General features: G+C 48.5%; 2 protein-coding genes across 4 annotated transcripts in view; one reads left to right on the plus strand and one right to left on the minus strand.

Moving 5' to 3' along the window:
- WNT5B (Wnt family member 5B) overlaps positions 1–3452 on the minus strand; it is a 75945-nt gene extending 72493 nt beyond the window's left edge. Inside the window, exon 1 of the mRNA XM_003273684.4 lies at positions 3269–3452. The gene's annotated coding sequence lies outside the window, so the exon portion shown is untranslated. The remainder of the gene's footprint in view (positions 1–3268) is intronic.
- FBXL14 (F-box and leucine rich repeat protein 14) overlaps positions 1–11806 on the plus strand; it is a 29371-nt gene extending 17565 nt beyond the window's left edge. For all 3 annotated transcript variants that reach the window (XM_030804538.1, XM_004092156.3, XM_030804540.1), the window contains exon 2: positions 11649–11806. In XM_030804538.1, coding sequence (XP_030660398.1) covers positions 11649–11685 — 37 coding nt within the window. In that variant the 3' untranslated portion in view covers positions 11686–11806. The remainder of the gene's footprint in view (positions 1–11648) is intronic.
- The last annotated feature ends 1421 nt before the right edge of the window (positions 11807–13227 follow it).

Here is a 13227-nt window from a genome sequence, read left to right on the forward strand (position 1 = left end):
AGTCTTGCTCTGTCGCCCAGGCTGGAGTGCAGTGGCGTGATCTCGGCTCACTGCAAGCTCCGCCTCCCGGGTTCACGCCATTCTCCTGCCTCAGCCTCTCGGGGTAGCTGGGACTACAGGCGCCCGTCACCACGCCTGGCTAATTTTTTTTGTATTTTTAGTAGAGACGGGGTTTCACCGTGTTAGCCAGGATGGTCTCAATGTCCTGACCTAGTGATCCGCCTGCCTCGGCCTCCCAAAGTGCTGGGATTACAGGCGTGAGCCACTGCGCCCAGCCGTATTGCTTCCAATTTCTAAGCGATCCCAGTTCACTCTTTTCCCATAATTTTTGGGGCATATTTATCTGTTTCACCTGCCAACTCCATGCCTGGTCACCTGAAGTCAGCATCTGCAGACGCTGCTTGGGATGGTCTCTGCACCCCTACGGTGAGCTCCCTGCTCACCCTGCCCTGCCCTCAAAGCCCTCTTGGGCATCTCCCAGCAGCCATGAATGCTCCAGAACCGTTCTAACTCTGCACTCTGTTTCCTCCAGGCTGGGGGCAGGGGCAGGTGAGTGATAATGACCATCACTGTATTTGACTGGCAGTCTCCGCACCGCAGGGTTAAAAAATTATTTTTACTAAAACATGCCTGCCTATTTAAGGCTGCTCTTTAAAATAATACCTAAGTCCTTCTTTTTTTTTTTTTAAATCCTTATTTAAAATTCCCCCAGAATAGGACAACTAGATGACAAGGCAAAGAGGAGCTCTTGAATCTTCACCTAATCCCACTGCCCTTCCCCGAGGAGGGGCTGCGTCCTTTGGCCCCAACTCCAGAGCAGTGAGGTGGCCAGTGCCCCACGCTCAGTGCTGCTAGGAGACTCTTGCTCTTGGTTTGCATACGATCATGAAATGAAGCATTTGTCCGCACAGGGCAGGCCTCCCGAGGGCCTATGATAAGCAGGCAGTATCAAGATTCTGTCTTCCCTGACCTGCTTAAGCATTGCTAGAAGTTTCTTCCTGGGAAGGATGAGGAGTTCATCCAGGCAGTGCTGACAGCCAACGGCAGGACTGATAAAGCCTGTGGCTGGCTTTATCAGTGACACAGCTAAGACAACTTTAAGAGCCCATAAAAATGCTAACAAATATTCCTGCTGACCAACGCATTGCAACAGTTCCACAATCATAAAATCCCGCCGGTTTATTGGGATTAATTGCTAACTAATAGTTAAAATGCTAACGTTTATGAATGACTTTTAAAAAATACAAATTAGTGTGGATTCAGGGCTATCTTTCACTTAGTAAATATTTATTTGGCAGCTTTGACAGGCCGAGTCCCACGCCAAGGGCTGGGGCGACAGAGCACCATCTCCCACTTACTCGTATGGAGGTCTGCTTTCTTGAGTGGGAGGGAAAGAAGTGGAGTTTTACTGGGAACTGCGCCCAACCCACAGCCTGATTTATCTGTGCCGCAGCCTGCAATCTAGATATGCCCCATGGGAGTGCGTCTCGTGTATTTTAGGGGGAAAATAGTTGGGAATTGCTGCTTTACAGAGCTGGGCTTCAGATTCTTGGCACAGAAGGGAGCCAGCCAGTCCAGATAAGGAGCGGGAACTGAGGTTAACATGTATTCGAGACTGAATTCCTTCTCAGTCCCCGAGCAGTAGCTCCAGAGGGTGACAGCCTCTGCACTGCTGCCCTCGTGGTCTCTCCCCACCTTCTTGAAGCTGCCCTCGATGTCAGTTTCAACCTATTTTACTGGTACAGAAATATGGAGGAGTGAGGGGCCAACCCAGCCCTCAGTGACTGACAGTGCCCGCCCCCACGCTGTCCACCCCACCACGGGCACTGCCACCCTGCCTTTTGCTCTGGTCGGTTTAGCCTGTAGAGACATTATCAGCATAGCACAAGCTAAAAAGTCTCCCAGGGAGGCCAAACCAAATCAGGTCCTTGATTTAAAAGACGATTTGAATCACTCCCTTCTTCATCTGCAGTAATTTTGTTTTATTAGATAAAGGGTTTGTGAGAAGAAATGGAAATATTTAAGTTTCCTCCTGCTGTCCAAGGCTCGTTAAGTGTAAACAGAAAAACCTGTTGGGCTGTGCCGAGGCATTGCACACAATTTGTCATGTGCATCTCCATGAGGACAAAAACACACACACAGGCAGGCTTCATCAGCAAGAGAAGTGCCTCTGAGCATTTCCTCAGGACAGGACCTTTCTACTGAGGATCCTGCGGAGGGAGAAAGTTCAGAGTTCATGCCAAACCTGACCCCAGGATCCAGGCAAAGACGGTTCCCTAAGGACACTACCACAGAGACAGTCACCCTCTCATGATGCTTCCTCAAACACGATCCTCAAACACGATCGCACACACTCCACGCTATTTTCCTACCGAGAAGCCACCAGGTGCCTTCCTAAGCTCCCACGCCTGTCAGCTGCAGATCCCCACCCACAGCATGGGCAGAAGCCAACAGCAACCTCCTGCAGCAAGGATCCCAGTGTGCTTGGAGCTGGAGAGGGCTGATTTGGAGGATCCCAGGGTCCTACAGGGGCTTCAGACAGGAGATTCCGAGGGGGCGTAGAGCTGTGAGCACAGGATTATCACTGACGGATGAGGAAGAGGGTGTTTCCCCACGGGACCCTGAGCGGCACAGGGTCAGTGTCTGCTCAAAGGCCATTAACCCCAGGGATGCAAAAGATCTACTACTTATGGCTGGAATATGGGATATTCAAAACCAGATGGACAGATAGGTCGATAGATAAGACAGTAGATAAGATTAGAGAAATAAGATAGATTACATTGATAGAGACAGATTTAGACAGACATAAATACTTTCTTTTTGTTCAACTCTTAATCATCCAAACTACTTTTATCTCAAAATGAAATACAGCAAACCCAGTGAGCAAAGGAGGATGGAGCTGTAGGGGATCTTTATTTTTATTTAAATAGAAGTTTTTTCTCCCTTGGGGTTTTGTTTATCTGTCCACACGCATCCATAGAAAAATATTATTCTTAGAGTCCTGAGGCTGTTCACATTTGTTTGCACAGACTTTAAAGGGCAAATAAAAGACACGCGGAGATATTTTTCAGACATACTGTTGTACTTAGATGATGTGTTTAGATCCCTCCTTCTAGTTCAGGAGCAATTTGTTCATTCATTACTGTCTAAAAAGTACTTTCAAAATATTCTACTAAATTTATCAAAGATAATTTTTTTTTTTAAAAAGCTCCTAACTTTTCAAATAAAGTCATACCAAATCCTTTCCAATAGCCACAGTAATACTCACTTGACACCGAAATGACCCTCAGGACACCAGGGGCTGTGACAAGAGCAAGTCTCCAGAGTAAGGCGGGATTCTGCTGGCATGGCCCGGTCCCACAGCCTCCTGCCCACATCCAGTTGTTCAAGCAGGCACGAGGCAGGACTGCAAAGCTTCCTGAGGTTTTGAACACTGATGATCTGGGGCATTTGAGAACTTGAATTTCAGATCCCTCAAAAGAAGGTTCTGCAAACTTTCTGGCTACTTAGCAGGGTGGCCTTTACCAGCACTCAGTTGCTATCCTTGTCCCTGCCTCCCGAGGTGCCTCTACTGCCACCAGCCTCCCCCACCCCAGCCTCCTTCCACACCGCTGCCACCAGCCTCCTCCACCACAGCCTTCATCCACACCGCTGCCACCAGCCTCCCCCACCCCAGCCTCCTCCACACCGCTGCCCCCCCCCCCCCCCCCCCCCCCCCCCCCCCCCCCCAGCCTCCATCCACACCGCTGCCACCAGCCTCTCCCACCCCAGCCTCATCCACACCGCTGCCACCAGCCTCCCCCACCCAGCCTCCATCCACACCGCTGCCACCAGCCTCTCCCACCCCAGCCTCCATCCACACCGCTGCCACCAGCCTCTCCCACCCCAGCCTCCATCCACACCGCTGCCACCAGCTCTCCCACCCCAGCCTCCATCCACACCGCTGCCACCAGCCTCTCCCACCCCAGCCTCCATCCACACCCTGCCACCAGCCTCTCCCACCCCAGCCTCCATCCACACCGCTGCCACCAGCCTCCCCTCACCCCAGCCTCCATCCACACCGCTGCCACCAGCCTCCCCTCACCCCAGCCTCCATCATACTGCTGCCACCAGCCTCCCCCCCAGCCTCCATCCACCCCCCACCAGCCTCCCCTCACCCCAGCCTCCATCTATACTGCTGCCACCAGCCTCCCCTCACCCAGCCTCCATCTATACCGCTGCCACCAGCCTCCCCTCACCCCAGCCTCCATCCACACCACTGCCACCAGCCTCCTCTCACCCAGCCTCCACCCACATCGCTGCCACCAGCCTCCCCTGACCCCAGCCTCCACCAGCCTCCTCTCACCCTAGCCTCCACCCACACCACTGCCACCAGCCTCCCCTCATCCCAGCCTCCACCAGCCTACTCTCACCCCAGCCTTCATCCACATGGCTGTTCCTCCAGGTAAGCTCTCTGGATGACCCACAGGAGAATCACTGGGGTACTGGCCAAAACTGCATTTTTCAGGGGGCAGGTTTCATCATCTCTGTATTCTATCCCCAGAGATTTCATACTAAAAATGTCAGGATCGTAAGACTATCTACCTTGTTTCAAAGTCTCCACTCACTTCCTGTTTCATAAAGAACAAAGTCCTAACCCCATTACAGTGGTCCCAATTACACCCCAAGCTACATCTCCTGCCAGTTCTCATCCTCCTGAATCGCAGCCTCTTATTCTGGTTACACACAACCATTTCACTCTTTTTTTTTTTTTTTTTCTTTTTTTTGAGACGGAGTTTCCCTCATTGCCCAGGCTGGAGTGTAATGGTGCGATCTCAGCTTACCAAAACCTCCGCCTCCCAGGTTCAAGTGATTCTCCTGCCTCAGCTTCCCGAGTAGCTGGAACTACAGGCATGCGGCACCACGCCCAGCTAATTTTGTATTTGTAGTAGAGACGAGGTTTCTCCATGTTGGTCAGGCTGGTCTCAAACTCTTGATCTCAGGTGATCCGCCTGCCTTGGCCTCCAAAAGTGTTGGGATTACAGGTGTGAGCCACCACGCCCGGCCTCATTTCACTCTTTTGTGCACTTATGTATGTTGTACCCATGGACATAGAATGTTCTTCCCTCCCTGTTTGACTGGAGAACTCTTCCTCACCCTTTAAGTCCTGGCTTGAATGAACACTGTGCAGCCTTCCATTGCTACTTCTGTGCCCCTCAGCGGCCTGGGGCTCCAGTATTGGCACTTCTGGCCCTGCAATGTTACATCCTCCCTACATCACTGCTCTCCCTAGAAGGACCCCCTAGTCGTGCGTAGTTGGGGTGGCATTCAGCTGACAAGGTTGAACGTATGTGCTGAGCTTCTACGAGGCACCCTGTCCTGTGATAGGTGCTGAGGATAGAGCAAAGAACAGACCTTGGTTCCAGCCTAACAAAGCTTCCAGTATTGTGGAGAAGACAGACAAAAAATGTAACACCAGATACTAATGTAACCCAAATCAGGAGGCCCTGACCTGGTCTAGGGGTCAGAGAATGCCTCCCAGACGGTGCCGGCGTTTACCTTTGCATTGCTGGCACTGTGCCTTGCACTCTGGAAGGCTCTGAGTCAGTTTTCTTAGGTGAAGTGTCACTGAAATGCTAAAGACCCTCAAATATTCAGCCCAGACCTCTGGACCCACAGACCCAACTATCAGACATCTCTACTAGTGTATCCCACAGACATAGGAGCCCAAAATTAAACATATTTCCTCCTAAATCACTCTACCTGCCCAGATTTACAGCCTCCATAAAAGGCACTGCCTGGCTGACCACACGGTCAGCCTGAAGTTATGAATAACTCTTCTCACTCTTACTCTACATCCTGTGCCCAAAGGATTGTCCCAGCTCTGTTGATTCTGCCTTCCGGATTCTGACTGCATTATCTCCTCTCCATCCCTCCCTCCACCGCCACCGCCCTAAGTCAGTCCTCATCATTTCTCATTTTGGCCATTTTGACCCAGGTCCCAAGAGTGATTTTTTCTAATGTACAAATCTGATTCTATCACTTCCTGGTCACAATCTCCAGTGGGCTCCTTCTTGCCAATAGGTTAAAATCTAAATTCTGCTGCACGCTGTCCGGGATCCTCGATAACCTGGCCCTGCCTTCCTCTCCACCGCCCTCCCCATCCCCCACCTATATGTGCGTCAGGACTGAGCCCCTGCAGTCATGGTGCCTCCAGTGACAGACCACGGCCTCTCTGGGAATGGGGCGGGCCCCCTGGACCTCGGTCTACTAGCATATGGACTCAGACCTAAATATTAGGGTGCCTGATGCATCTTACTTGGTAACAAAAAAAGCCAAATCAAAATGTGCTTGTGTTGAAAGGGGCACATTATTTGCGCTAAAACATACCCTGCATCCAGTTGCAAATGTACAGTAGGAGACTCTTGGGAGCCAAGCAATGTTCTGTGTTGTGACTGTGGTGCTGATTTCATGGGGGTATGCATCTGTCACAACTCACCATATTGTGCACTTGAGTGCAGTTTGTTGTACATAAATTATACCTCATAAAGTTATTTTAAAAGTTCCCTTGATCAACACTAGCTTGCATGAATTGTCATCCTCTCACCTAAAATGCTCTATCTTTGCCTATCTGCATGTAAATCCTACTTTTTTCTTCACTGCCCCCTAAAGCCTTTCCTGACTCCCCCACATACACGTGACTGCCACTTCTCTTGTTCCTCACAGTTTCAGCCATCCCTCCCCATCCTTGGTGGTGAAGCCTCCTAATTCCCTCGGTGGGAATTTGTAGTTAAGGAACTTAACACTTCATAGAAATAACAGGCTTGGGGTGGTGGGGTCTCCAGGGACTAGAGCACAGCACTGTCTTCATTCTGGTACTCCCTGCACCCAGGAAAGTGCTGGGTATATAGTAGGTGTTCAATCAATATTTGAGGAACAAGGAGATGGGAAGATCTGGAGTTGATACACTCACTACCTTAGGCTCAGCTGATTCTTACCTGAGGAAGACAGACTAAGCTATTAGTAGTGACTTCAAATGGGATAGGGACAATCTTGCAGTAACCTTGCTGGTGAGAAATCCATGAAAACCCCAGCATCTGTTAAAAAGTCACTCTTTGATAACTGCTGTGTCCCTGTCCCAAGGTAATCATTTTAAAGTCAAATAAACAACACGTATGATTTGGATATTTCAAGTCTCTTTTTGAAAAGCACTGTCTCTGTTTATGAAACTGAGGAGCTGTGTTGCTTAAGCTCTGATAACTAAGAAAGTACTGTTTTACACCGGTTGGGCGTAGTGGCTCACTCCTGTAATCCCAGCACTTTGGGAGGCTGAGGCAGGCGGATCACCTGAGGTCAGGAGTTTGAGACCAGCCTGACCAACATAGAGAAACCCCGTCTCTACTAAAAATACAAAATTAGCCGGGTGTGGTGGCGCACACCTGTAATCCCAGCTACTCTAGAGGCTGAGGCAGGATAATTGCTTGAACCTGGGAGGCAGAGGTTGTAGTGAGCCGAGATCGTGCCATTGCACTCCAGCCTGGGCAACAAGAGCGAAAACTCTGTCTCAAAAAAAAAAAAAAAAAAAACCCCACCAGAAAAAAGAAAGTGTTTTACACCTACTGCCATGCAATAGCATGCTTTTGATCCATGAGTATATGTATAAAGTATAAGACATATACAAGATTCTAAAATAGTGGCTGAAGGACCATGCAATCAGGCAGTCATAGCAATGACCGATTATTAGTGATAAACATGCCACACAGAGAAAGGCCTATGGACAATAATGGCCTATTTAACCTACCACTGTCCTGCAGCAACTGCTCACCTGGAGGAGCAGCAGACGAGGGTAGATGGAGCTGCATTATATGGCGGCACTAGGCAGCTTGGTCCACACCATCACTGCTCCTCCCATCATGACCACACCACCTGGGAGGACCACCAAAGGGAAACAGATCAAGAGAGACCGCGGAGAATTACTGCCGCTTGGTCTCGATGATCACGTCATCAAAGATTCATTCATTGACTATTCAGTGAATGTTCGAAAATGGGCCAAAGTGATCGAGACACTTGGGTTCTGTTCTGCTTTGCTCACTTAGTCCTTAACTTCACTGCCCTTCCCCTGCTTCACTTTTTTCACTTGCAAAACCAGACAAAATGCTAGACATTCTACTCACCGTCAGACCCAGGAAAGCCTACAGGGAACCACACGGCGTGAAATCAGCGTCAGCTCAGCAGGCAGGCGTTTCAGGCAGAGCACACAGCCATGCCCACCCACATTTCCTACCTGCACCCTTCAGGCACAAGACCCACCTTCTGACCACCAGCTCCTGCACTTTTTTGCGGAGCCCTCTTGCCCACCCTGGTAGGAAGGAGATGCCAGGGATGAGTGCTCCCTGTGACAGCCCTCAACCAGGGACAGGCAGGAGCCGTTGTATAAGGACACATGTTGTACCCCGACTGACTTCCCCAGCAGGTTTGGCTCCAATGGCCACAGCCATAACCGGTGTGATAACCCACTCCTGATTGGCTGTCTTCCCTTCCTTGTCTCACTTTCCCACTCTCTGATCAGTAGCTCCTCATGTCACAAGTAACCTACTGGCCTTTGAGTCACTGTTTCAGGGTGGGCTTCTGGAGGAACACAAACTAGGACAACAGGTCTTCTCCGGACAGGACACCACACCAGACAAAGCTGGGCGGGGTTTAGACCAGAAGGGAAAGAGAATTCAACTTCTTACATGCAACAACAGCAAAATTGGTTCTCTTGGAAAGAATCCGAACCTCATAAAAGCATCCTTCTTGTCTGAAAAGCTTCCTTGCAGAAGGAGCTCAGTGGGTCTGAGGGCAGGAGTGCAGCTCTCCAGGGGATGCTGGCTCTGCAGCGGGCACGTGGTGTGCCCTGCCCTCCCTTGGCTCTGTGTGAGCCTCCCTTCATTTGCACAGGGGACTCTGGGTGAGTGGCACAGCCTTCAACAAAAGTGGCTCTGCTCTTTGGCAATAGTCAATAGACAGCATAAAATGAGCATTAAACAAACTTCGAGGATGAGCTATGCTCAACAGCTATAAAGAACCAAGTGGTTTCTTATTTAGCATATGAGAACATGGGGTTGAAGAGGGAAGAAGGAAGAGGAGAAGCCTGGTGAAAAGGAGAGGGAATGGGAGGGAGAGGGAGAGAGAGAGAGAGAGTTAGAAAACATCAGACATTAAGTGGATAAAAGTAAATGACCGTTTCACAAACAACCACTACCTTTCCTCAACCTGGAAAGGAAAATGAAAAGGAGAAAAAAGAGAAGCAAAACAAGCATTGATTATATCAATTCGCATGTACAGAGATAAAGGTGCACCAGCTTTTCCTTTTTGTTCTGTGAAAACTTCAATGTATTCTTTATATCTCAATCCTATGAAAATACTTGTGAGATTATAATTATGCTTATATTATTAAAGATAATTATTCTGGGTTATTCTCCATGTCTCAGGACTGTGCCTTTTGCTGGTCAGCCTAAAGTGACCTCACAGAAGCACAATTTATATCTGAAGTGGGTTTCTTGTAGACAATGTATAGCTGGGTCTTATTTTTTGACCCACTATGACAATCTGTCTTTTTTTTTTTTTTTTTTTGAGATGGAGTCTCACTCTGTCGCCCAGGCTGGAGGGCAATGGCGCGATCTCGGCTCACTGCAACCTCCACCTCCTGGGTTCAAGTGATTCTCTTGCCTCAGCCTCGCGAGTAGCTGGGATTACAGGCGCTCGCCACCACGCCGGGCTAATTTTTGTATTTTTAGTAGAGAGGGGGTTTCACAGGCAGTATAACTTTCTTATAATAACAACATAATCCTAATTCCTCCCCCCACCCCATCCCTTGTAATATTGTTGTCACTCATTTCCCTTATATATAAGTATATATGTAAGGGTACGTAATTGAATACATTGTTGCTATTACTTTGAACAGTTATCTGTTAGATTAAGAATAAGAAAAATAAGTTATTATTTTGCTTTCACTTATTCCTTCTCTGCCCTCTTTCTTTATGTAGATTTAAGTTTCTGACCTATAGCATTTTCTTTCTCTCTGAAGAATTTCTTGTAACATTTCTTGCAAGGCAGGTCTACTGGCAACAAATTCCCTGAAGTTTTGTTTGTCTGAAAAAGTCTTTATTCTCCTTTACTTTTAAAGGATAATTGTGCAGGGTTTAGAGTTCTAGGCTGGTGGGTTCTCTCTCCACCCTACCTCTCACTCCACTCTCTCCTTGCTCACCTGGTTTCTGAGGATGTCAGGTGCATTTCTTCTCTTTGCTCCTCTACAGGTAATGTGCTTTTTTCACTCTGGCCCCTTCCAGGACTTTTTCTTTATCTTTGATTTTCTGCAGTTTGAAAATGATATGCCCAGGTGTAGTTTTTCTGGCATTTGTCCTGATTCTCTGGGATTCCTGGATCTGTGGTTTAGTGTCTGACATTAATTTGGAGAAATCTGTCATTACCATTTCAAATATTTCTTCTTTCTTCTCCTCCTGGTATTCCCATTACCCATGCTACACCTTTTATAGATGTCCCACAGTTCTTGGATATTCTGTTCTGTGTGTGTGCGCACGTGTGTGTGTGTGCATGTGTGTGTGGGTGGGTTTTCTCTTCGCTTTTCAGATGTGGAGGTTTCTATTGAGATAACCTTATGCTCAGAGATCCTCTCCTCAGCTGGGTCCAGTCCACAAATCCATCAAAGCCCATCAGCGGCATTCTTCATTTCCATCACTGTGCTTTGCTCTCTGCCACTTCATTTGGTTTTTTCTTAGAATTCCCATCTCCCTGCTTTCATTGCCCACCTGTTCCTGCGTGCTGCCTATTTTATCCATTACAGCCCCTCACATTAATCAGAGCTGGTTTCAATTTCCCGCCTGGTAATTCCAGCATCCCTGCTGTCTCTGAGTCTGGTTGTGAAGCTTGCTCTGTCCCTTCAACATGTGTTATTTGCTTCTTATTTCATTGTATTATTATTATTTTTGAGACGGAGTACCACTCTGTCACCCAGGCTGCAGTGCAGTGGCGTGATCTTGGCTCACCGCAACCTCTGCCTCCTGGTTCAAGCGGTTCTCTTGCCTCAGCCGCCTGAGTAGCTGGGATTACAGGTGCTTGCCACCACGCCCAGCTAATTTTTCTTTTCTTTCTTTTCCTTTTTTTTATTTTTTTATTTTTAGTAGAGATGGGGTTTTGCCATATTGGCCAGGCTGGTCTTGAACTCCTGACCTCAGGTGATCCGCCCGCTTTGACCTCCCAAAGTCCTGGGATTACAGGCGTGAGCCACCGCACCAGGCCCTATTTGCCTTTTAGTATGTCTTATATCTTTTTCTTGATAGCGGCTCTGACTGGGTAAAGGCAACTGCTGTAAAGAGGCCGTGAGTGTGCAGTGGGAAGGTCTATTCTAGTCTACGATCAGGCCTCAGAGCTTTGGTGAGCCTGCGCCCCTCAGCCGAACATTCACAAATGCGTCTCAGTCCTCCCTCCCACCCCCACCTGCAGTGAGCCAGGAGATGGCTCGAGTGGGCTGGCGTGGCGGTTTCCCTTCCCCCAGGTCAGTTAGGCGCTGATCAAGCTGCAGTGGGGTTAGGGGAGGCGACCCTGTTAGGAAGAGCAGAGTGCTGCGGCCTCTTTCAAAATGGTCCTTTTTCTTCTTCCCACTGCAGGAGGCACGAGGGGATTTTTCTCCATTATTCACTGTGAGAACTCGGGGAAGCTCCAGAAGGTGAGGGAGAGGGGACGACAACTTGGTTCCTGTGGATCTTGAACTTTCAGACTTGCCCGCTCTGAGCCTCCGGCACTCTGGCGTGACAGCTCAGGTTGCCCTGCCCTCCGGCACTCTGGCGGCACTCTGGCGTGACAGCTCGGGTTGCCCTGCCCTCCGGCACTCTGGCGGCACTCTGGCATGACAGCTCGGGTTTCCCTGCCTCAGCACCGCCTGGCAGAGGCTGCTGCCCAGGGTTTCTCCTCCCGCACCTTGGGAAGCTGCATTCTCCTGCCGGTGTCTCCAGTTCTGGAGACGGTGGTTTGCTCTGAGACCTCGCTTCCCTTATGGATCCAAGGAGACTTGCTTTTTCAGTTTGTTCAGCTTTTTACTTGTTAGGATGGAATTGCAATTTGCAAGCTTCTTCGACAGGAAACTAGAAGTTCCACACTTTAATTTTATACATATAAATATATACATGTGTACATATATCTATGTAGAGGGGTATTATATATATACATATAAAATGATGATATATATAATGATGATATGTATTACTGAGAACGTAAAATATAACTACATACTGATAGCTGGACACACAAGGAATTCACAGCTCCCCAAAGAAGATACATCTGCATGACCTGCCTAGCAATTTCCCCATGAGATAGAGGAATGTCTCCGTATTTCATTCCCTGTTCCTGCCCTGAAACAATTTCAGTCACTTGACAAATCATTATCATTCATTAATAATGTTCACTGAGTGCCCATATGTGAAGGAAATCCACTCTACATTCCACAGATGCATTTCCTCTCCCCACGGGGTTTCCATTTTAATGGGAACAATGTAGAATATATCTGTCTTCCCTTTATAGATTCCGTTTGGGTTTTTTGTTGTTTCTTGTTCTCTCTCTCTCTCTGGTCCAGAGGAATAATTTCCTGGTTTTGTAAACTAAGTCGGATCATTTCACTTCCATGAATCAGGCAATACTTTATGAAGGCATAAGGATTTACAGAGGACTGGGGATAAGAGATGGAGGGAAGCTGAACAGAAGGCAAACGAAACTGGCTGAGCCTCTTCAGAACAGAGGACAATTCCTGGTGGTGAGTCAGTTTGGATGGGGGAACGGGACACCTTACATGGGGATCAAGGAAGAATCACTGGGGTCAAGAAGAGGTCAAACTGATAACAAGCAAATGTTGCCCCAGTATTACAATTCCTGTTGCCCCATCTCAAAATTACCCTGTCAGTTTGATGGTATAAAATTCTCAGACCCCATTTCACACCACAGACACTGAGTCCGTATTCCACAGCCTAGAAGTCCGAAGAAGTAGACGGTATGTGTGTCTTCCAAAGCTGTCTACCAGAGACGATCAAGGTGTTGGAGAACTTTGTCTCTCTTAATTGTTCTGCTGTGTACAACGAGGCTAAACACTCACTGATAAGAATTCTCTCCCTGCTGCCCCAGTGCCACTTCTAGATTGTACACTAGTACACCAGTAACGCAGGAATTTGCCTACACGCAGAAACTGGCTGACCTGGG

The sequence above is a fragment of the Nomascus leucogenys genome, chromosome 23 (assembly GCF_006542625.1).
Source record: "Nomascus leucogenys isolate Asia chromosome 23, Asia_NLE_v1, whole genome shotgun sequence".
NCBI classification, from domain to species: Eukaryota; Metazoa; Chordata; class Mammalia; order Primates; family Hylobatidae; genus Nomascus; species Nomascus leucogenys.